Raw genomic sequence first — 20,612 nt, 5'->3', positions numbered from 1 at the left:
CTCAATGCTTCATTTCTCACCCAGGTTTGGATCTCCCTGTGCAGACCATCACAAATTACTTTCAGCTCCAGGATCCTATACCTGAATGCAGCTTGGGGTCCAACCATCATGACCAAGGTTCCCAGAGCTGGCTGAAAGCTAGTGAGGCCCAGCAGTTGCTGAAACGGGAGAGTCCAAAGAGCTGGTGGGAGCTCTCCAAGTTGCCAAATTCAATCCCCACAACGTGGATATAATCAGGCTGACAGACGAGTTACCTAATGGAAATCAAACAGGCCTTGACCATCAACTAGATACAGTTTCCAGTCCCAGCTCAATCCATACTAATGATGTTGGGGAAAATACTGAACTTCTCTATGCCTCTATTTTTCATCTGAACGTAACAATACCGTGCAGCACAGAGAAAAAGATTAGAAATGCTATTTGTATAGCATCTGGCCCAGTGCTTGGCACTTAGAAGGTGCAGAGTAAATGGTCTGGGTTGGTGTAAGAGAAGTACCATCTTATAGGAATTTTAAGCATATCTCACTATTTGACATATATTAATAGGTTTAACGTCTGTCATCCCCACAGAATGTAAGGTTCTTGGAGAGTGGGTAATTTGTTTCATTGGTGAATCTCAGCACCTCAAGAAGTGTCTAGTCCTAAAGTAAACATTTGGCAAATGAATAAATGGGTAAAAAAAGACAAAGACGACTAGGGTCTTCACACCTGGTTTACTGACCAGGTGTCCAATACTCAAGCATTATGAAGAGTACAAACGAAGTTGAAAATTGGTTTCGGCTGAGATGTCCCTGAGATCCGTCTCCCCTTCGTTTTCACTCCTATGGCTCTAAGGTGGGATTTCTGAACTTCAGCACTATTAATATTGGGGGCCGAACAGGTATTTGTTGTCTTGAGCGCCCCGCCTCTATTACACTGCAAACACCTGCGGTCAGAGTTTGGCTTTCTGCGCCAGAGGTACACGGCTCTTGCTCAGCTACATTATCCACCTAAACACCAGAATTTGTTTCTGCGGGGTAATCCACTCCATAGTCTAGGCGCTCTCTGAAGACAAAGAGTTCTGAGCTGTCTTCGTGTCCCCACTGCCCAGCACATGAGTGCCATAAGGCCTTGGTGAACCAGTGCTTTATTCGCGTAAATCACAAGAACAAGAGGCGTAGGGCCTTTCAAAGGCGACTTCACGGGGAAAGTGAGGGACAGGGCGAAGAGCGACAGGGCCCACACACCAGGCTTCCGCGTTCCCAGGCCTCTCCAAACAGAGGAGGTTGCAGCTCATGGCCACTGAGTGTCTTCCCGTTTAAGGATCCGAGACACGACTACAGCCTCAGAGAGGAGGGAGCTACAGGGCTCGGGTCCGCCCACCGGGAAAACCGCCCTCAACCCAGTCAGTCAACCACCAGGCTGTCTTTCCCAGAGCGCGGCCGGAAGCTGCCATTGTGCAAGCCATGACTTACAAAAAGTCTGGCGCGTGCGCAAAGGCTAAGCCAGAAACCAGCGCCGCGGAACAAGCATAGCCCTCCCCAACTGGTCCCGCCCCTTCGCTAATCGACAGCAGTCTTACCCAATGAGAAGGCGGGATCCTCGTTGCGTCATAACCTATTTAAACCGCTTATTTGTTAATCCCTCCTATTGGTTCAGTTCAGTTCAGTCGCTCAGGCGTGTCCGACTCTTTGCGACCCCATGAATCGCCAGGCCTTTCAGTTTGACTGGGCGCTTCCGCTTCTCTTATTTTGAAGGGTCCTTGTAGCACCTGTTCTCCCTCCGTTTACAGACGAGACAGCCACAGTAGTACTATCGAGAATCACTGCTCTTCCTTCACTTCTTCCCATAATCAAACACAATTCGGTCCCTCTCTTCCCCACCCACCTCTCTTTCCTGTCAATATAGCCATCCAATTACCCTGCTGTCTAAATAGGGAGGCAGGGAATTCCCTGGTGGTCCAGTGGCTAAAGACTCTGCGCTCCAATGCAGGGAGTGTGGGGTTCGACCCTTGGGGGAGCTAGATCCCACATGCCGCAACTAAAAGATCCCACGTGCTGAAACTTAGAGTTCACGTGCAGCAACTAAGACCCTGCTCAGCTAGTTAAACAAATAAATAAATGCAGGAAGATATCCTAGAACGTTAGGAACCTAGAGACTTGGGAACCTTGTTGTAGTCTGCAAATAATTAGCTGTGGTAGCCAGTGGATCTCTCTCGCACTTTGTTTCATCATCTATAAAATGAACACAGTAAACAGGAACACTGTAAAGATCAAAACAGATGAACATGATTAAGTCCTCCCATTTATTTAGGACTTGTTTGACTTCATGTTTCACTAGATTTATAACTATTTAATTTTTTGAAGCTATTATAAACTATATTAATTCCAGTGTATAGAAAGAGAATTTGTTTGTTGACTTTGCATCATGTGATCTTACTAAATGTCCTTGCTCCAGAAACTCTGGTAGGGTCTTAGGATTTTCTACATTGACAATCATGTCACCTGTGAATAAGAACGTTTTGTTTTTCCTTTCCAATCTGGATGTTTTGTATTTCCTTTTCTTTCTTGATTGGACTGGCCAAGCCTTCCAGTACAACGCTAAACAGGAGTGACAGGAGTGGGTATTCTTCTTTTGTTCCTTAGCTCAGAGGGAAAGCATTCGGTTTCTGACAATTAAGTGTGATATGTACAATAGGGTTTGTTTGTTTGTTTTAGGCAGCAATCAGGCTGAATTTAATGATGGAGAGCTGGGCCAGACCACACACAGACCTCTGCCCATCCCCTTGACTCATGGCCCCTAGAAGCCAGAAGCAGCCTGGAGGGAACTGTAGTTCCTCCCCAGGCAGGTGGCCATGGTCCGGTGGACTTTGTGCAAAATACTAAATGCTAATTTGGCATTGAGGGCCAGCTCTAGGTGATCCTTTGTGTAGCCAGCCCCAGGATGGGGGACGGTGGGGGAAAAAGAGGTGGGTTAGGACGCCCCTGGCCGAGAGGAGAAAAGGGGACAAGAGAAAGGAAAATGCCCCGTTTGGGAGGCAGGTTGGGATATAGGCACAGGGCTAGTTTCTGAACATTCCCCCAGGGCAAAGGGCAGATATCCGAGTGCTGGAGATCACAGGTACTCGTCTCCAATGCCCATAAAGGCGAAACTGCCGTGGACATCACTGGCACTGGCATCTGTACCAGGCGTGCCAATCACCCGCAGGTTCACAGCACTCAGCTTGTTTGAGAGTTTGACCATGGACTCCCGGGTGGCATCTGGTGACTCAAGAAGCAGTGGTGACTTCACGGCTTGCTGGCTGTCTGAGCATCTCAGGGTGCCCCCCACCCGCCGGTGCACCATCTTCCTGATACTGCCGCCAGATTGCTTCACCATCAGTTCATCTACCATGGACTGCAAGCAGATACTCATCATAATAGCCTGGGGGCTGGTGATGGTGACCCATTGTAGCTGGTCCTTGCTCATGAGGTATTCAAAAGCCAATTCCAGGTGCACCTCACCCCTGCCGAGGCTGCTTGTGCCTCAGCTTGGCAGTGGCACAGAGGAGGTGACCCACCAGCATCGCATGCGGGTGACCCGGAAGGAGACTTCACAGAGTTGCTGGCCAGGCAGGCGGAGCTGGAGGCTGAGCTCACTGTTGCCTGTGAGGGGCGAAGCGGCTTTGCACTCTCGCCTCCGCTCCTCAGCGCGTCTCCGCTGTCTCGCTCGCCATTTGCGGAGTGCAGGAGCGGGGTGCTTACAGACAGTCCTTCTCTGAGAAGTCAGCCAAACAGGCATCAAAGCGCAAGTAGCCATAGTGCCGCAGTGTCTGGGCCAGCCGCAGGAACTCCTTCTTGGAGACCTCCTCCTGCAGTGATTTGAGCTGCTACTGTTCCTTGGCCACCAGGATCCACACACGCTTAATGTCTGCTACCATCTGAGCATAAAGCAGGTTCAGGCCAACCCGGTTCTCCATGACATTGTCGTCGTAGGTAGAGTCCAAATAACTCTTCCTTAGCACAATCTTACAGTCTTGACTCTGAAGACTGGTAACAGACACATAAGGCAACTCAAACTCTTGCAACTTCCGTACAAACAAAAAGGCTCCATCCTATTTTTCTCGAACTAGAAAGAGACTGAAGTAGCTGATCAAGTCATCTGGAATATCCAGCATTGCAGCCACACTCTCCAGGACATATTCAGTCTGATCTGAAGTTAGCACGTTGACCAGAACTTTCTGCCCGTTGCTGAGTGGCATTTCCAAAGAGACCTCTTCTGTGAGGACCTCCTGCTGTGCCCGACGAAGGAAACAATTGAAGGTCTCACTGCTCCCAAGCAATGGGTCTTCCCGAACAGCTTGCATGTACTTCTCTAACTGCTCTCTCCTGTTTCACTCTGCCGGTGTCAAAGCCAAAAGCTTTTTGGGGGGAAATGCAGGAAGCACATTGGCCCCATATTCCTTCCGAAGCTGCTCGTGCAACCCCAGGAGCTGCCTGTTGCGCACGCAACAGTGCAGGACTCCATTCACGTGAATGTTATAAACCACGTTGGCTGAGCCGCCGCTCTCCTCGCTGTGTGACTCGGTTTCAAGAATGGAAGAGTACATATTCCCTGCAGCAGGGCCCGGCCGGGCTCCGGGCTATGAGGGGCGAAGCGGCTTTGCACTCTCGCCTCCGCTCCTCAGCGCGTCTCCGCTGTCTCACTCGCCATTTGCGCAGTGCAGGGGCGGGGTGCTTACAATGGGTTTTTAAAAAGTAGATGCTCTTTGGGAGTTCCCTGGTGACCTAGTGATTAGGATTTGGTGCTTTCAGTGCCATGGCCTGGGTCCAATCCCTGGTCAGGAAACTGGGATCCCACAACTTGTGGGAAAATTAATTATAAAAATAGATGCTCTTTTATAGGTTGAAGAAGTTCCATTCTTTTCCTAGTTCCCTGAGTTTGTCATAAATAAATGTTGTATTTTTGTCTCCATGTTACTACAGTTTCATTTTCAGGTTGCTAGTTGTGCTAATCTGAGGTAAAGGAATATCAGAGAACATAAATTGTAAATTCACTATCAGTTCTGTGATGCTTTGAATTCTACTGTTGTTCTCCAATTCACCTGCGATTAATAAAGTTCTCAAATAGCTGCTCCATGCATTTTACCCAAATTTTAAGGTTGTTGTCTATGTGAGAAAAAAGGTGAAGCATGCTTATTTTAACTTAGCCAGAGCTGGAACCCTAATACTATTAGTTTTTCTAGTGCTTTTCCAATCTTTATACAATATTCTTTCTTTCCTATATTACTGGTTCTCCACTCTAACACCTAATCCCTGCTTCTGCAAATCGTCATAAATTAGTTTACTTCTTTTCAAAGCCTATACTTTATCTTCCTTTTTTTGTTGTCCACCATCTTCTTCCCTGTTCCACCTGCTAGTATTAATACTGGAAGTATACTTGTCATTAAGGAAATGAAGATTAAAACAGCATTATGATACATACTTACATCCCTTGTCACTTTTTAAATTGTGATATGATACATAATAAAATCCACAATTTAAGGTATTTAATTCAGCAGTTTATTAGTATATTTACATTTCATCATCACTAATTTCAGAACATTTTCTTCATCCCCTGAAAAAGCCCCGTATCTTTAGCAAACTCGACCCCCTGCAGCTTCCAGTTCCTGGAAAATACTAATTCACTTTTGCTCTCTAAAGATTTGTCTATTCTTGATATGTAATACATGTGACCTTTTATGTCTAACTACTTTCACTTAGCATGTTTTCAACATTCATCCATGTCACAGCATGTATCCTAATTTCCTTTATTTTTATATTGCTAATAATATCCCGTTGTACAACTATAACATTTTTTATCCATTTATCAGTTGGTAAATTTTGGGGTCCTTTCTACTTCAGGGCTACTGTGACTAATGCTGCTATGTATGTTCATATATAAGGTTTTTTGTGGACATAAGATTTCATTTCTCTTGGGTATATACAATGCTTAGCAGTCGAATTGCTGGGACAAATGGAAATTCTATGTTTAACTTTTGAAGTTACAGATCAAATGTTTTCTTCAATGGCTGTACAATTTAAATTTCCACAAGCAGTGTGTGAGGGTTCTAATTTCTTCACATCCTTGATAACATGTATTAATCTTGGTTATAGCCACATTAGGGGAGGTTAAGTGGTAACTCAATGTTTTTTTGTTTCTTTGGCGAATTGTGAGATTTTATTTTCCCAATTAGGGGTCAAACCTGGGCCCTTGGTAGTGACAGAGCCTTAACCACTGAACTGCCAGGGAACTCAGTGTGATTTTGATTTGAATTTCCCTGAAGGCTAATGATGTTGAATGCCTGTTTATATGCTGACTGCCCAGTTGTATATCTTATTGTGAGAAATGTCTACTCAAATTCTTCAATAATAATCTCTCTACTACTGAGTTTCTTTAGTGTCAAGTAATGCTTCCTGAGATGATGTTTCTCATCATTTGGGGGTTTGTAGTTATAAAAACTTGACACAAGCTTTAAAAATACTCTTTTGGCAAGTAGGATATAATTGCTGATATACTAAAGTGCCCAACTTTTCATAAGAGTTGGCTTTCTGTCTTCATGACTTACTGAGAATGTAGCTAGATTTCTTATTTCTGCTCTAATGCTCTAATTATGTCTCTACTTATAATATTTTCTTAAAAATTATTGGAGATGCTCTCCAAATTGTGCAAATCCACTCACAAAATGTAAAGAGTTTAAATCAACCCAACCACATTAAAAAAAAAAAAACCAACAAAACATTAAGGTATGTAAGACAGTAGAGTTGTGTTTTTCCTATTCTGTTTTTGGGAAGCTGTGGTTGGTCTTGAAGGTAAGGCAGAGTGGGAAACTGACCATGGAAAGCCAAAGTGCCAAACAAATGAATACAACAAATATTATACAAGTTGTTTAAACCATGGAGAAGGAGCCTAAAGAATGCCCACTTTATCCCCAATCCAGCATTCTTTAGAAGCAAAAATGCAAAACCAAAAATATTCATAAACATAAAATCTCAGCACCTAAAACAATGCTCCTGGCACATAAGTGCTCTATATCAGTATCTGATGTTGAATGAATAAATGAACATTCACAGTACATATCTCTCCAACAGTTTTAGGGAGCAAACATCCACAGGCAGAGATAAAGACAGAACCAGTTTTTGGCAGCACAGTTAATACATCAACTTGGGAATTAAAGGTGATAAATCCTAACTTATGGCACCAGGACTGGTTGCAAAAAACACTTTGTTGACTAAGTCAATAGTTATAAAGTAAGGTAAGCTGAACTGGCCATGAAGGCATCTGTCAAAGTAGTTTGCACCACACTTCTTGACTATTAGAACACTGACTGCTGAAGCACAGAATAATAACCTTAGAACAACAGAAAGAGTATCAAGGGAACAAGTGGACACCAACCAGGGAAAAGGAGAGAAACTTCATTAAGAGAATGTATGGTACCAAATAAGGAAAAAACTAGAATAGGAATATTAAATATCCACTTCATTTTTCATCTTAGCAGTTACTGAAATGTGATGGTTAAATGCTAATTGTAAAAAATACAATCAAACAGGAATGCTTAGAAGGAAGTGGATTACAAATTATAGTAAAAAGCATTTTTACTATAGCATTTTTAGCATTCATTTATACATTATTTCAAGAAAAAAAGGACCACCAATGAAAAGTAGGTAAATGAGGGCACTTTTTGAGCTTCAGTGTAAATGTCCCATATGAAAATGTTAAAAAGTAATTACTATTATTTTGTTCTTTGATGGCTTCTAGGAAACCAACAATTAACTATTACTACTGAACTCTTAATGAGTAAATCACACTGGGGCTTGTTAAAAGTTAGCAGTTGATCATGAAGTTTCAACTTTTAATAAGTTGCTCAAGTGATTATGACAGGCATCTAGTATTCCTTGTGGACCACCCTTATTATGAGGCATCAAGGCTGCTTGTTGGTTCTCATAAATGAATACCGTGGGGTGCGGAGGAGACCAAGAGGGTCCTCTTACAGAGTTATATTGAGAAGCTGTTGGTCAAGTTCTGGTAGCCCTCTGAGGGAGGAAAAGGCAGCTCCCATGTTCTCAATTAAGCTTGCGCCATGTGGAAACAGCCTCTGTTGACTGGGAATTCTTTTTCATAGACGGATTAGAGCAGAGACTATCAAGGATTTTTTATCTCTAACAAAGAAACTATTTATGCATGAAATGTCATAATGTCTGAGATTGGCTTCAAATATTCCAAAACAAAATATTCCAAATATTCCAAAACCCAGCCACCCACCCCAAACAAAAACAAAAACAATGGAGTGGGTAAATGTAAAAACTGGCAAAATTTTTAAAGCCTATATAAGGGTCATATTATTTTCTCTACTTTAGATATTTTGATAATTTCCATACTGAAAGAATTAAATAAGTATATATACAAGAACACTGTTCCTCTCCTACATATATTATCTTAAATCAGTTATTGCTCTCTATATTAGAATTATTTCAGTTACAATGAACAGAAATGCCAATCACATTGGCTTAAATAATAAGAAATGTATAGATTTATGTAGCTAAAAAGTCCAGTGCAATTCTAGGTATCAGGTGATGCTTGATCCTACAGCTCAGTGGTGTCTCTAAAACCTGAGTATCACCCTGCTCTGTCTGCTGTGGTGTTGGCTTCATTCTAAGGCTCACATTTCTCCTGTTTCAAGAAGACTGTCAACATCTCCTGGGTTACATGTGCCATCCAGCAAGTGCTGGATCTGTTCTAATGTTTCCAACAAGACAGGCCAGGTTATGCTGCAGAAACACACAGCACCAACATCCCAGTGTTTTAACACAACAAAAGTTTATTAATCCTTCCTACAAAGTCCATTACAGGTCTAGGGAACTCTCCAGAACAGGTACTGCTCCCCATTGTTGGGTGCTTGGCATTCCAGACTGTTCTGAATTTTGTCTCCTCTTCTATATGCTTACATGGCTGAGGCAGGAAAAAACAGCATTAGGGTCCTGCACCAACAAGTAAATGTTTCAGCCAAGAAGTGAGACCTCTGCACGTAACCCACTGCTCAAAACTATGTCTGGACCCTAACTGCAAGAAGCAAAAACATCTAACCATTCCCTTCTTACTGTTCACTAGGATACAAGGTCCATGAGGATAAACATTTTGTATCCTTGTCCACTACTGTATCCTTACTTTAGAAGAGTACCTGGGCGCATAACAAGATCTCATTAACTTGAATGAATGAATGTAGCACCAGCAAGAAATCCAAACCTGTATATATTGGGAGAAGAGACAAGAATCCCAGGGGTTTAAGACCAAGGATGTTCAGTCAGATCCATACAGACCAGAGCTGCAAAGCTACCTGCGCTTAGGAAATAATACTTGCTAGAGTTCATCTTAGGGAAGATAATGAAATCCTGCTGAGACAGACACACCATCAGGTCAGGTGACTTACACCATAAAGCACTGAAGCCAAGGAACAAATCAACTGAGCAAACCACCACAAGTCCTCAGCTCCTGGAAGAAGCTGCAACAGCCACAAATGGATCTGCTCCTTCAGTGTGGTCAGTCTACCCAACACACCACTGTGGCTCAGAGGAAAGAGAAGGATGTGTACAGTGTCTGAGACCCCACTATCAGTCAGATCATCAGGTGCTTTTCCTTCATCAATCCCTCTAATCCTCAGAGAACCCTGAGTTAAGCATTATCTCTATTTCACAAAGAAAATGGAGATTTAAGAATGTTTCAGTAACCAATCAAGAAACAGGCATGTTTTACTAGCTAGAAACAATATATCATCCAGGCTGGCTGGACCGGAACAACATATAGATCAGTTCTGCTGATCCTGCCTTCAGGCCTGACTGATGCAGCTAAGTGACAGCCAACAGACCCACTAACTATGTGGTTGTAACAAGCCTCTGGATCTCTTTAAGCCTAACTTCCTTACTTTATAAAGTCAGAGATTTGGGAGAGATAATTTAACTCCTTTCCTGATTACACCTAGATGCTTTACCAGGAACATATCTGCATCACTGAGCAGATAAAAGGGGGAGTTACAAGAAAACTCACAACCTAAGGAGATTTTTAGCAATCTATCAAATTCGTAACCTAAGGCTGTTACCTGAAAGGATGGAGAAAACAGGAGTAGGATGTCCTTGCCTGCTTAACAGTTACAGTGTAAGTTAACCAATGTAGAGGTGCATTTGTCCATCCTTGCCTGCCACCCAGCATTAGCTCCCCTTTTGGGAACTTGGTCTCCAGCTCACTGGATTCCCAGAATAACGTGCCCAGGGAGCCACAAGATCCTGGTGCAGAAAACACTCTAGTTCCCAGACAAATGTAACTCTCTCCTTGTTCTTAACAACAAACAAAAACCAAATTAAAATGCAAACAGATAAAAACCTGAGAAGATGATCCTGAATTCCCATTAATTTCCATTTAGACCTTGAAAAAAAGTGCTCATTTTCATGGCTGTTTTATCCTATTGATATTGTGATATAAAGAGTCTAGTTTCTTTTATTGCAGAAAGTTCTTCTTTACATGGCTAAAGATTCCAACCTGTTTCCATTCTATCTCCTTCTTAGAGGTGCTCTCCCTTTTCAAGAGGCATAAAATAGTGATTAATTCACCGGCAGAGAGGCATAAAATAGTGATTATATGTGTTCATCTGGATAGAATCGATATTGCTGAAGAAAATATTTCATCAGAGTAAAAATTATACTAATAGGATTCAAGAGCTGCATTTGCTAAAAAGTTAACCAAGGAACTCAATGTCCAAATTTGTGAACAACGCCCAATGATGGGACACTTAAGAAAATCCAATTAGGTTCTTCAAAAGTTTTACATTACAATTCATTTTTGCCCATGAGATTATTGAAACTGGCAAACCTGGAAGACAACGGTATGCAACTAAACATGCATATTATTGCTTTTTGTTTTGGAAGACCATGCTATAATACAAACGTGTCCATCATATGAAGTTTGAGTGCCTTGGGAAATCAATGCAAACCAACAATATTTACCTCTGTGGCCAAAAAAGATTATTTCATAGCTGCATCTGCTATGCAAAGCTGAATTTGCTGTTTTGCTATATACATCCCCAAACAGCTTTTTGCTTTCCTCAGAATGTTCTTAGAACACCTCTCCTGCTAAGGAATTCCCTGGAAGCTTTTAGTAAAAATAGCAAGTAGTGCAACTACTAACAAATCCTTTGAAGAGTCAACCTTGATTCCTTCTATGACACGTTTATATCCCAAAGTTTCCTGATGAAAAATTCTTCATGCTTCATAATTTTGTATTTTTCTTAACTTTAAAGTCAAGTTCCACTTGATAAATTTCTTTAGACTGAGGACACTGAACAAACGTCCCTTTACTGGTGGAGTTTCTGGTGTCTAAGAAGGCTTGAGCGTCTGCTGAAGTTCCTCCTGCACGTGGTACAGGTGTAAGGCTGCTCACCTGTGTGAGTTCTCCGATGTTTAATAAGGTGGCAATTTTGATTGAATTTTTTCCCACATTCATGACAAGTAAAGGGCTTCTCTCCAGTGTGAGTTCTTTGGTGTGTGTGGAGATTTGTCTTTTGACTGAAGCCTTTCCCACACCATGAGCATTTATATGGTTTTATTCCTTGGTGTGTTGTTAAGTGCTTATTAAGATCAGAGCTCCACCTAAACCTCTTATCACATTGTTGACATTTATATGGTTTCTCTTCCGTGTGAACTCTCTGGTGTTTAATGAGGTCAGAGCTAACTCTGAAGCTTTTCCCACATTCCTGGCATTTAAAAGGCCTTTCTGCTGCACGTTCTTTCTTCTGAAGATCCATAAGTTTCAGCAGCTCTTGTTTCCAGGTTGAAAGTTTCTTTTTTTTCTTCACCGGAAAATCTCGGTGCAATTTCCCCACCCTATGCACATCACCATGATTTTCTTTACCAATTGTTTTCTGGGGAACTTTCAATCTGGCCTTTCTTGATGCTATAGCTACTGGTGCTTGTATTTCTAAGTCAGAAAGACATAGAGACTGAATATTTTCAGTGTCATTTTTAAGCTTCAGCCCTGCTGGAATAAATGTGAGAAACAGCTTACTATATGTCAGAGCAAGTAAACCATAGTAAATGAAAAGAAAAACTGAACACTAATTTTTAAAAAAATAGATAAGCAGAACTATAAAATGTGAAATCCTTGCAAAGATTCCTATCATGGCACATTTCCCTTCTTCCCATGGTCTACTTACCTGTAGGCAGCTCTTCAGAACTGTCCTTGAACTCCAGGGGTCTTTGAACCCATGGCTCTTCTCCTTGCTCTAGACAGGAGATCACTTTAGGTTTGGGGAGCACAAATAATGCTGTGAAACAGAAAAACTGAGGTCAAAGACTGGTAACTTAACAACAGTTCACTAATTTCAAACTATTTCAGGAACAGCAAAGGATGCTTGAATAGTTTACAACACCAAATCTCATATCAGGTTTATAACATACTTCATTGGTGGATGGATATGCAAAGCGGAGACTGAGAAATAAACCTGAGCTGGACCAGTGAAAAAGATATAGGGCACAGAAATATAGTGCATGATCCCCATCTTCTGCTACCAAGAATATCCCACATTCTACTAAGGTAGAATCAAACTGCAAAGGCTGCAAGAAATACACACACTAGTCCTATTAACTATTCAATTCAGTTCAGTCACTCAGTCGTGTCCGACTCTTTGCGACCCCGTGAATCACAGCACGCCAGGCCTCGCTGTCCGTCACCAACTCCCAGAGTTCACCCAAACTCATGTCCATTGAGTCAGTGATGCCATCCAGCCATCTCATCCCCTGTCGTCCCCTTCTCCTCCCGCCCCCAATCCCTCCCAGCATTAGGGTCTTTTCCAGTGAGTCAACTCTTCACATGAGGTGGCCAAAGTACTGTAGGTTCAGCTTCAGCATCAGTCCTTCCAATGAACACCCAGGACTGATCTCCTTTAGGATGGACTGGTTGGATCTCCTTGCAGTCCAGGGGACTCTCAAGAGTCTTCTCCAACACCACAGTTGAAAAACAGGAAGACTTAAACTAGACAAGTCCAGGTTCAGGGGAGTCAATGCAAAAGTCCGTGGGTGGAGTATCAGGCATAAATGATACATGCCATCTTTACTTTTATTTAGTAAAAGTTAAACAAAATAACTAAATAAAACTAACTTTTTATTTAGTCCTCAAGCACCAAACACTGGACTAGAAAAGATTTCTACCACTCCTATAGCTCACTGGTTCACATCCAGGTGGAAGAAACAGACAAGAATTACTTAGTGGACTTTCTCAAAATCTTACTGCCAAGTATGGAAAGTATTCATCACTCAGTCATACCATAAATATGTAGTGAGTGGCTATGGTGCACCAGGCACCCTCTATGTGCCAGGGACATAGTGCTAAATAAATCAAGTCCCCTGATCTCACAAAGCTTATATTCTTGTGCAGAGTGAAACAATCTAACATCAACAGACGAGCAAATAAAATGTCAGGAAGTGATACACGTTTTGAAGAAAACTAAGGGAGGGTAAGAGAACATTTTAAGATTCTGCTTCTGTGAAGCTACTTGAGATATAAAGTTGTATAAAAAGTCTCCTTAAGTAACATCTGAGCAGAACCCTAAAATGAGGATTTTGTCATGAGGCAGAAATGTGGGCCAGGCAGAGGGAAGGAGGAAGAAATGAGCACATCAAGTCCATGAAACAAGATGAGTAGTGTGACTAGAGGGTCCAGAGCAAGGGCACAAGTGGCAGGAGACGACAGCAGGTTGATGAGGAAGGGCCAGACCTTGGAGGGTCCTGGGTCTTGGTAAGGAACCTGGATTTATTCTGAACGTTATGAGAAGTTATTGTAACGTTTGAAGCAGAAAATGTCATGATCTGGTCAGGTTTTTAAAAGACTCTGGCTGCCACATAGGAAACAGACTGTGAGAGGTCAGGCAGTGGGTGCCAGGAAGAACGTACTGAGGTAAACCTCGATAGAGATGCTGCTACCTAAGACCAGGATGCTACGAGCACAAGAAGCTGAGATGTGACACTCAGGCTACACTGTGAGGTGGAACCAAGAGTGCTAGACTTCGTGGGGTATTATAGCAGATCGAGGTAAAGGGTGACTGGACATTGCTTGCTCTGAGCAAGTGGATGAATGGGGATGCCTTTTACAGAAATGAGAAAGATGTAAGGGCAAGTTTAGATGGAAGAAGAGATCAAGAATTCCAACAGTATAAGGAATGTGTACTGGGGAAAAGCTCCCTGGCGATCTGGTGATCCCTGCCTACACCATCTTATTGAGAACCAGTCAGCTACTAGAACAGAGACTCTCTCACAAGGGTGCATCCTCAGTATGCCAACAACAGGACAGTTTAGTCCACTCCTAGGCAAAGTGAAGGGGAGAAACTTTACCTAGAAAGATGACACTCTCATAGTTTTCTTGCATTACGTCATTGTAGAGGGCCTTCTGAGTGGGATCCAGTAACTCCCATTCTTCCTGGGAAAAATACATGGCCACTTCTTCAAATGTCAACAAGCTCTAAAGAAGAGAATGGGCTTCAGCTCAGTACTTGCCACTACAGTAAAGCAGCCCAATCTTCTAAGCCATGAACTACAAGGTAAGCCAGTCACTAAAGGAACTAATAGCACATGAATTATTTTAAAGCAAGATGGTAGAAAGTAGGCAAGGGATCAGCAAACAGCCCAGGAGGTACTCAGTTCCCCAGGGGGAACATCTGGGACACCTCTGAGCACCTGCTGGGCAGGGCAGGTCATGGGCAGCAGGGAGAGGCAGCCCCAAGAAGCTGAAAAGTACAGCTCACCTGGGACTCAGGCAGAATGAGCTCAGGTGCCACTGTCCACTCACTGGTATTTGTCTGCTTAGGAAAGGCTAGGAGCTGGTGAGCAGGCACAGCTGTGGAAGAACAAGAAAATTTCTCTCCCTCCCATCTTTGAACATCCTAGGCTTAATTCAAAAGTATAGAAGATCCTGATTCTTTCAGTTGAGATAGAACAACTTTACAAGTGTTACATGGTACTGAGAAGTAGCTATCTCATTTTAAACAAGCATCTACTAGCCCCTAAGACAGGTTTCCCACTTGACTCTTCAGTTTTCAAGAGTGAAGTTAAGAAAAGGTGTTGTACAACGCAGTACGGAGTCCAATGTGCCAGGTACAGAAAACCCAAAGGTCGGAATGAGTTTGGTGAGTTCAAGAAACAGCAAGACCAGTGTGGCTAAAGAAGACTGAGCAGGGCAGGAGTGGCAGACTAGGGGAGGAAAGTGAAGAGGGGCCAGAACTTGGGGGTTCCTGGGTGACTCTATAAGGAGTTTGGATTTATTTTGAATGTGTGAAAAATCACGGTAAGGCTTTGATGTTGAGCCATGTTCTGATATGAACTGGTTTTTTAAAGGATTCTGGCTGCTGTGTGAACAGACTGCAGGCAGGGAGGAATGCTGGCAGGGGGTGCCAAGTATGGAGGTGGACATTATTAGAGACTGCCGCTGCTTACACCACAATGCTAAAGCACAGGAGGCTGAGACTTGGTTGGACTCAGGCCACACGGGAAGGTGGAGCCAAGAGAACTAGTGATGCATAATACTACCGGGGTTGGAACAGATTGGTGCAAAGGATGACCACAAGTTTTCTAGCCTAAAATACTGGGTGAAGGAAAGATAAGAGAAGAGCGATTTTGAGGGAAAAAGAGAAGGATCAAGATTTAGGATAAGGAATGAGTATGTACACGTGTTAAAAGCTTGCTGGTGATCTGGTGTACCTTTTCCCTGCCCCACCATCTAGTTGAGAACCAGTCAGCTACTAGAACAGACTCTCACAAGGGTGCATTCTCAGTACCCCCCAAAACAGGACAGATTAGTCCACTGCTGTGCAAAGGGAAGGGGAAAAAGAAACTTTACCTAGAGAGATGACAGTCTCATAGTTTTCTTGCATTACATCATTGTAGAGGGCCTTCTGAGTGGGATCCAGTAACTCCCATTCTTCCTGGGAAAAATACATGGCCACTTCTTCAAATGTCAATAAGCTCTAAAGAAGAGAATGGGCTTCAGCCAAGTACTTGCCACTTCAAAAGTGGCCCAACCTTCTGAGCCATGAACTGCATGGTAAGCCAGTCACTAAAGGAACTAACAGCACATGAATTAATTTTAAGTGAGATAGTAGAAAGGAAGTAGGCACGGGATCAGCAAACAGGTGCCCAAAGTCCTGAGAAAATCTGCGTTAAGTCCTCTGAGCATCTGCTGGGCAGGGTGGGTCATGGGCAGCAGGGAGAGGTAGCCCAAGATTCTGGAAAGCACAGCTCACCTGGGACTCAGGCAAGACAAGCTCAGGTGCCACTGTCCAGTCTTTGGTGTCTGTCTGCTCAGGAAAGGCTAGGATCCGGTGAGCAGGCCCCACTGTGGGTGAAATGGAGCCATAGTAAATATTTCTTGCTTATGTTTCTAATATGCTATGGTCAGTTCTAAAAGACAGAAGACCCTGATTTTTTCAGGATTGATGAGATGTTTTATAAGCATGTGGTGCACAGAAATGGCTTTCTCCTTGTTAATGAGAACCAAGTATCTACCAGCCTCTACAACAGGTGCCCCAGTTTCCACAAGCAAAATTAACAAAAGAAAACTCTTTTTATTATTTTCCTCTGATGACATAAATTGGTCACCTTGGCAAAGTTTAAACATATTTGCAAATGAAATACTCAAGGACTCCAGTGTACAGTAGGAAATAGTTTTTAAATCATTTATTACTTTTTCCTTGGTACACAGTAGTATACACATTCTATTACTAACATTCTGTCACTAACCACCCATTCTGATCCAGATTTCTTCTGTATTTTCAAGATGAGGTGAGCCAGACCATCTTTACTTTTCTAAAAACAATTGTTGGTGTTATTACCAGGGTTCTGCGGTTGGGAGATTTCTGTATCTTAGGCCAACCCCCACCCTCAACCCCACATGACCTATTCTACCGCCACCTGGGGGGCATCCTAATTGCTAACGTAGCTGCATTAGTAGATCCACAGGGCAGGGTAACCAGAAGTGCTCACACATTTTGGCTTAAATTATATCCCACCTCCCAGGAGAAGAAAAGTAACATGAAGATCCTTACCCCTCTCACATACGGGCTCAGGTTCTTTGTGGGTATTCCTGCTCAGTGGCTCTTGTAGACCCTGGTGTATATTCCAAACTTCTTCCTCCAGGGACATGCCCGCTGGCTGGGACTCTGCTGGCTTCAGCTGGAAGCCTGGGGCCTCTGCTGCTTCTCCCAAGAGCACTGCCTCCTTTCCCAGCTCCTGGACTGCAACCTAGAAATAACCCCCATACTTGTTACCACAGAACTGACTTTTGGTTTGGGCTTGATGGGAGAGGGAAGAAAAAGCAGAGAGTGAGACTGCGGGGAAAGAGGGAGACGCTGAAGGAAATGACACAAAGACCTAGAGATACCAGCCACCAATTTTCCACAAGAACAATCCATACACAACATAGGAAAACTGGGAGAAACCAGTAAAGGGTGTGGTTACTGCCAGCTCTCCAAGACAGCAGTCCCACTCTCTGAATTCAGCCCAGTTCAGCCCACTAACAGGGTTGCACAGGCCACCTGTTCTCATGCTGCCTTGACAGGCTTTCTCTCCCAACTTAGATCCTTGCCTTGGTGGTTTCCTGTCTTCTCTCAGAAGATTAAGGAATTGAATTTAAAAGTTGTCCTGTCAACCAGATTTTCCACATAGTCAGGGAAGATTCTTAAAGACAATGGGGATGAAATGGAGAAAAAAGCGGGTAAGAGAAATGGCTCTGTCCTATCCCCAAATGATTTTGATACAAAACACGTGCCCTCCTGGTATTCACAGTGGGCCTGAGGCCAGCTGGTGAGCTGTCACCTGCCCAAGGGCATGTCCTGGATCCCCACTCAGAGCAGAGCCAGGAACAACCACTGAGAGAGGGCAGTGGAGGCTCTCACCTATGGTACAGAGGACACTATCCCTCAGGGTCTTTCTTCTCTCAGCTACTCTGCTGGGATTTCAAATCTTTCTTTCTCTGTGTTCTTTCTACTTTTTCCCCTTCCTGGGCAGTTGTCCCCTAGTCGTTTGGTTTGTTCCTTCTCTGTCGTATCTTCGCTCTCTTTTGGTCTCTCAGAGATCTTTCTTTTCTGATCTGTCCTGAACTCTCCAGCTCCTTAGTGCTTTTTGTATGTTTCTAAGAATTTGAGGTCCATCTCCTTGGCCAAGCCAGACTAGGCTCATTACCCTCAACACACCCTGGCTCCAAAGAGAGCAAAACTCAACTCTGTCCCTAAGGCCAGGGAGGTCTCTACCAGGATCTCTGAATCCTATGGGCTGACTAAGGCTGCAGGTCTGTGCTTTCAGGTCCTGCTTCACAAGTGCTAAAGGAGCAATCCAATAGTGACCTAATCCATTTTTTCTCCCAATTAACTGCCCCAGTATATCCACCTTCACTCTATTTCACTGCACATCAAGAATCTTTCTCCTCACCCCATTCCTTGTTTGGCCAGTTTCCTTTTTCAAGTGTTCTACCAGGACCACAGCCTCCTCGATGCTCTGTGGATGTTGCTTCTTTATGAGAGTCTGGGTGTCCCCGGGCAGAATGGTTAGGAACTGCTCTAGCACCACAAGTTCCAAGATCTGCTCTTTTGAATGAATCTCTGGCCTCAGCCACTGACGGCATAATTCTTGAAGCTGGTCAACTACCTCCCGGGGTCCAGCTGCTTCATGATAGAGGAAGTTCCGGAAGTGCTGGTGAGACCTCTCAGGACTGAGACTGTCCATCTGTGGGGCATGTTTCTTATGCTGACTGGCGTTCTCTGCCACAGGTCCTTTGGTCTCCCAAAGAGCTCTGATCTGAGGGTTCGAGAACTCAGCCACCTTCAGATCTACTGTCATCATTCTTCTCCAGGAACAATTCTGCTCCTGTATTAGACACCCCACCAGCGGCTACCTCTGACAACTGAAGCCCGATCTGGTTTTGAATAAAATCAATAAAAGGATCTTCTTCCTAAGGCACTGAGAGCAGAAACAAGCTCACGTCAGTAAGATATTGTCACATGAACTTTATTACTTGCTACTTATTATGAGAAAAATGAACTTTAAAAATCAACTGCCAGGCCTGTGTTTTGCTCCTTTTCTATTAACCAACTGAATACAGCACAGCTTATTAAAGACAAATTCCAGTAAGTCACTTCTCCTTCTCAAAAGAAAAAAATAAATCAGGAAAGGTTAGCAAGTGAAAAACCTAGTACCCACTGGCTCCCACGAGTTTTGGGATTATCCAAATATTTAACTCATGCACTTCTTATGCCATTCTCTCCATGTCAAAAAAAGATTAGGAGAATATTCTGAGTTTCTCTTAAAATGTCAACATATCATCCTAATCTTCTGTCTTTGGTAAGTGGGTACACTTGTATTACCCTTCATCCTCTTGAGATGGAAACCTTCGCTTCCTGGACCATTTGAGGTGCTACTTTCCATTGTGATTACTGCCAGGAGAGCTGAAACTATGAGACCAGAGTAGAAGGAAAGTAATTAGGAAAACTGGAGCCTTATTTTCTTGAAAAAAGCATCTCCCAAGGGAGTCTACTGGGGGTCCAGTGATTAAGACTCCACACTTCCAGTGCAGGGGGCAAGGGTTTGATCCCTGGTCAGAGAATTCAGATCTCATATTTCGCAAAGTACAGCAAAAAAAAAAAAAAAGGGGGATGCCCACAAGAAATCAACTAACTGAAAACATTCTTGACATTTCTTTGCAAGACGTGTAAAGAAAACTATGCACAAGATTTATACGTGTATTTTGAATTTGATCTAGGAAAAATTACAGGTGACCCTTGTTCACAAAATGTTTATCCAAATGTCAAGCAGATAAAAAAGGAGAGCATGTGAGCTGGTGATGATTACTTTCAGCTTTTCCAAGGGTCATTTAGACCTCTGAGCAAGGCCTCGTGAATCTCACTTTCCCTGAGGTTACCCAGCAGAAATGGCACAGAAATTCTGCCCAGGAAGCCGCGGTATCTACAAAAGGCCGGCTCCCTATGCCCACGCGGCTCAGGGGGCACGGGGGACACTTAACAAACTTTTGCATCACAGAGGCTGATCTCTGAGGCGAGGACTCTCGTTTCTCCCGCGGTCACATCAGCCAGTATAGGAAACGCCGGCGGAGGCGGGAAAGTGGACACGACTCGGGGCGCGTCCGCGAGCACTGGGCCTGCAGGCAGTGTCCGAGCGGGTTTCAGCCGCGCGGGCCCGGGCGCCACCCGCGCAAAGGGTGCAGAGCGGCCTCAGGAACCTGACGTCGGGCCTCGCCCGGGGTAGTTTGGCCGACCGGCTCCGACCACCCGCCTTGCAGCGGCCGCGAGCAGTGACAGGCGTCTTTCGGCGGCTCCGGAGCCGGCGCTGAAGGGGAAGCCGCTTCCAGGTTACCTCAGACAGCCTGGCTTCGTGGAAGCCGTTCCCTCTTCCCGGGGTTCAACCGCAAGCCGCCAAGCGTCTAACCGCCGCTCTGAGGAGCACAACCCCCGGCTCCACGCCACTCAGAGGCGGGTCCTGGGGCGCAGGTCTGGAACCACTTAGGCCCACCCAGCCGCTCTACCTCTTCTGCTGGCCGCCTGGCGCCAAGATCAGCACTCCAACCGGAAGTAG

At 44.0% G+C, this 20,612-nt stretch overlaps 1 protein-coding gene and 1 pseudogene across 6 annotated transcripts; both read right to left on the bottom strand.

Annotated features, from left to right (window-relative positions):
* Positions 1 to 2,321: 2,321 nt before the first annotated feature.
* Positions 2,322 to 5,435, bottom strand: LOC133238175 (sorting nexin-17-like; annotated as a pseudogene).
* A 61-nt stretch (positions 5,436 to 5,496) lies between these two features.
* Positions 5,497 to 20,484, bottom strand: ZNF75A (zinc finger protein 75A). 6 transcript variants are annotated; one of them, XM_061400981.1, is made up of 9 exons: positions 20,394 to 20,484; positions 18,456 to 18,983; positions 17,075 to 17,270; positions 16,274 to 16,365; positions 15,871 to 15,997; positions 14,780 to 14,871; positions 14,370 to 14,496; positions 12,197 to 12,307; positions 5,497 to 12,021 (listed from the first exon to the last, which is right to left on the bottom strand). In XM_061400981.1, exons 2-9 carry the CDS (start codon positions 18,864 to 18,866, stop codon positions 11,339 to 11,341), a joined length of 1,839 nt encoding a protein of 612 aa, XP_061256965.1. In that variant the 5' UTR covers positions 18,867 to 18,983; positions 20,394 to 20,484; the 3' UTR covers positions 5,497 to 11,338. The 6 variants fall into 6 exon arrangements, with proteins under 6 accessions (XP_061256965.1, XP_061256966.1, XP_061256967.1 ...); XM_061400982.1 differs by having other exon boundaries at positions 5,497 to 12,018; XM_061400983.1 differs by having other exon boundaries at positions 15,871 to 15,955.
* Positions 20,485 to 20,612: the final 128 nt, after the last annotated feature.

This window comes from Bos javanicus, chromosome 25, assembly GCF_032452875.1.
Source record: "Bos javanicus breed banteng chromosome 25, ARS-OSU_banteng_1.0, whole genome shotgun sequence".
NCBI classification, from domain to species: domain Eukaryota; kingdom Metazoa; phylum Chordata; class Mammalia; order Artiodactyla; family Bovidae; genus Bos; species Bos javanicus.
Note: the sequence above shows the minus strand (reverse complement) of the source record. Positions and strands in the feature narration are given on the sequence as shown.

Excerpts from the sequence above, each read along its gene's own strand:
- ZNF75A (XM_061400981.1), bottom strand. The coding sequence starts at position 18,866 with ATGATGACAGTAGATCTGAAGGTGGCTGAGTTCTCGAACCCTCAGATC. Across the intron at positions 17,271-18,455 it reads CTGGCCAAACAAGGAATGGG|GTTGCAGTCCAGGAGCTGGG; the intron begins GTGAGGAGAAAG and ends GGTTATTTCTAG. Across the intron at positions 15,998-16,273 it reads TTGTCTTGCCTGAGTCCCAG|AGCTTATTGACATTTGAAGA; the intron begins GTGAGCTGTGCT and ends TCTCTTCTTTAG.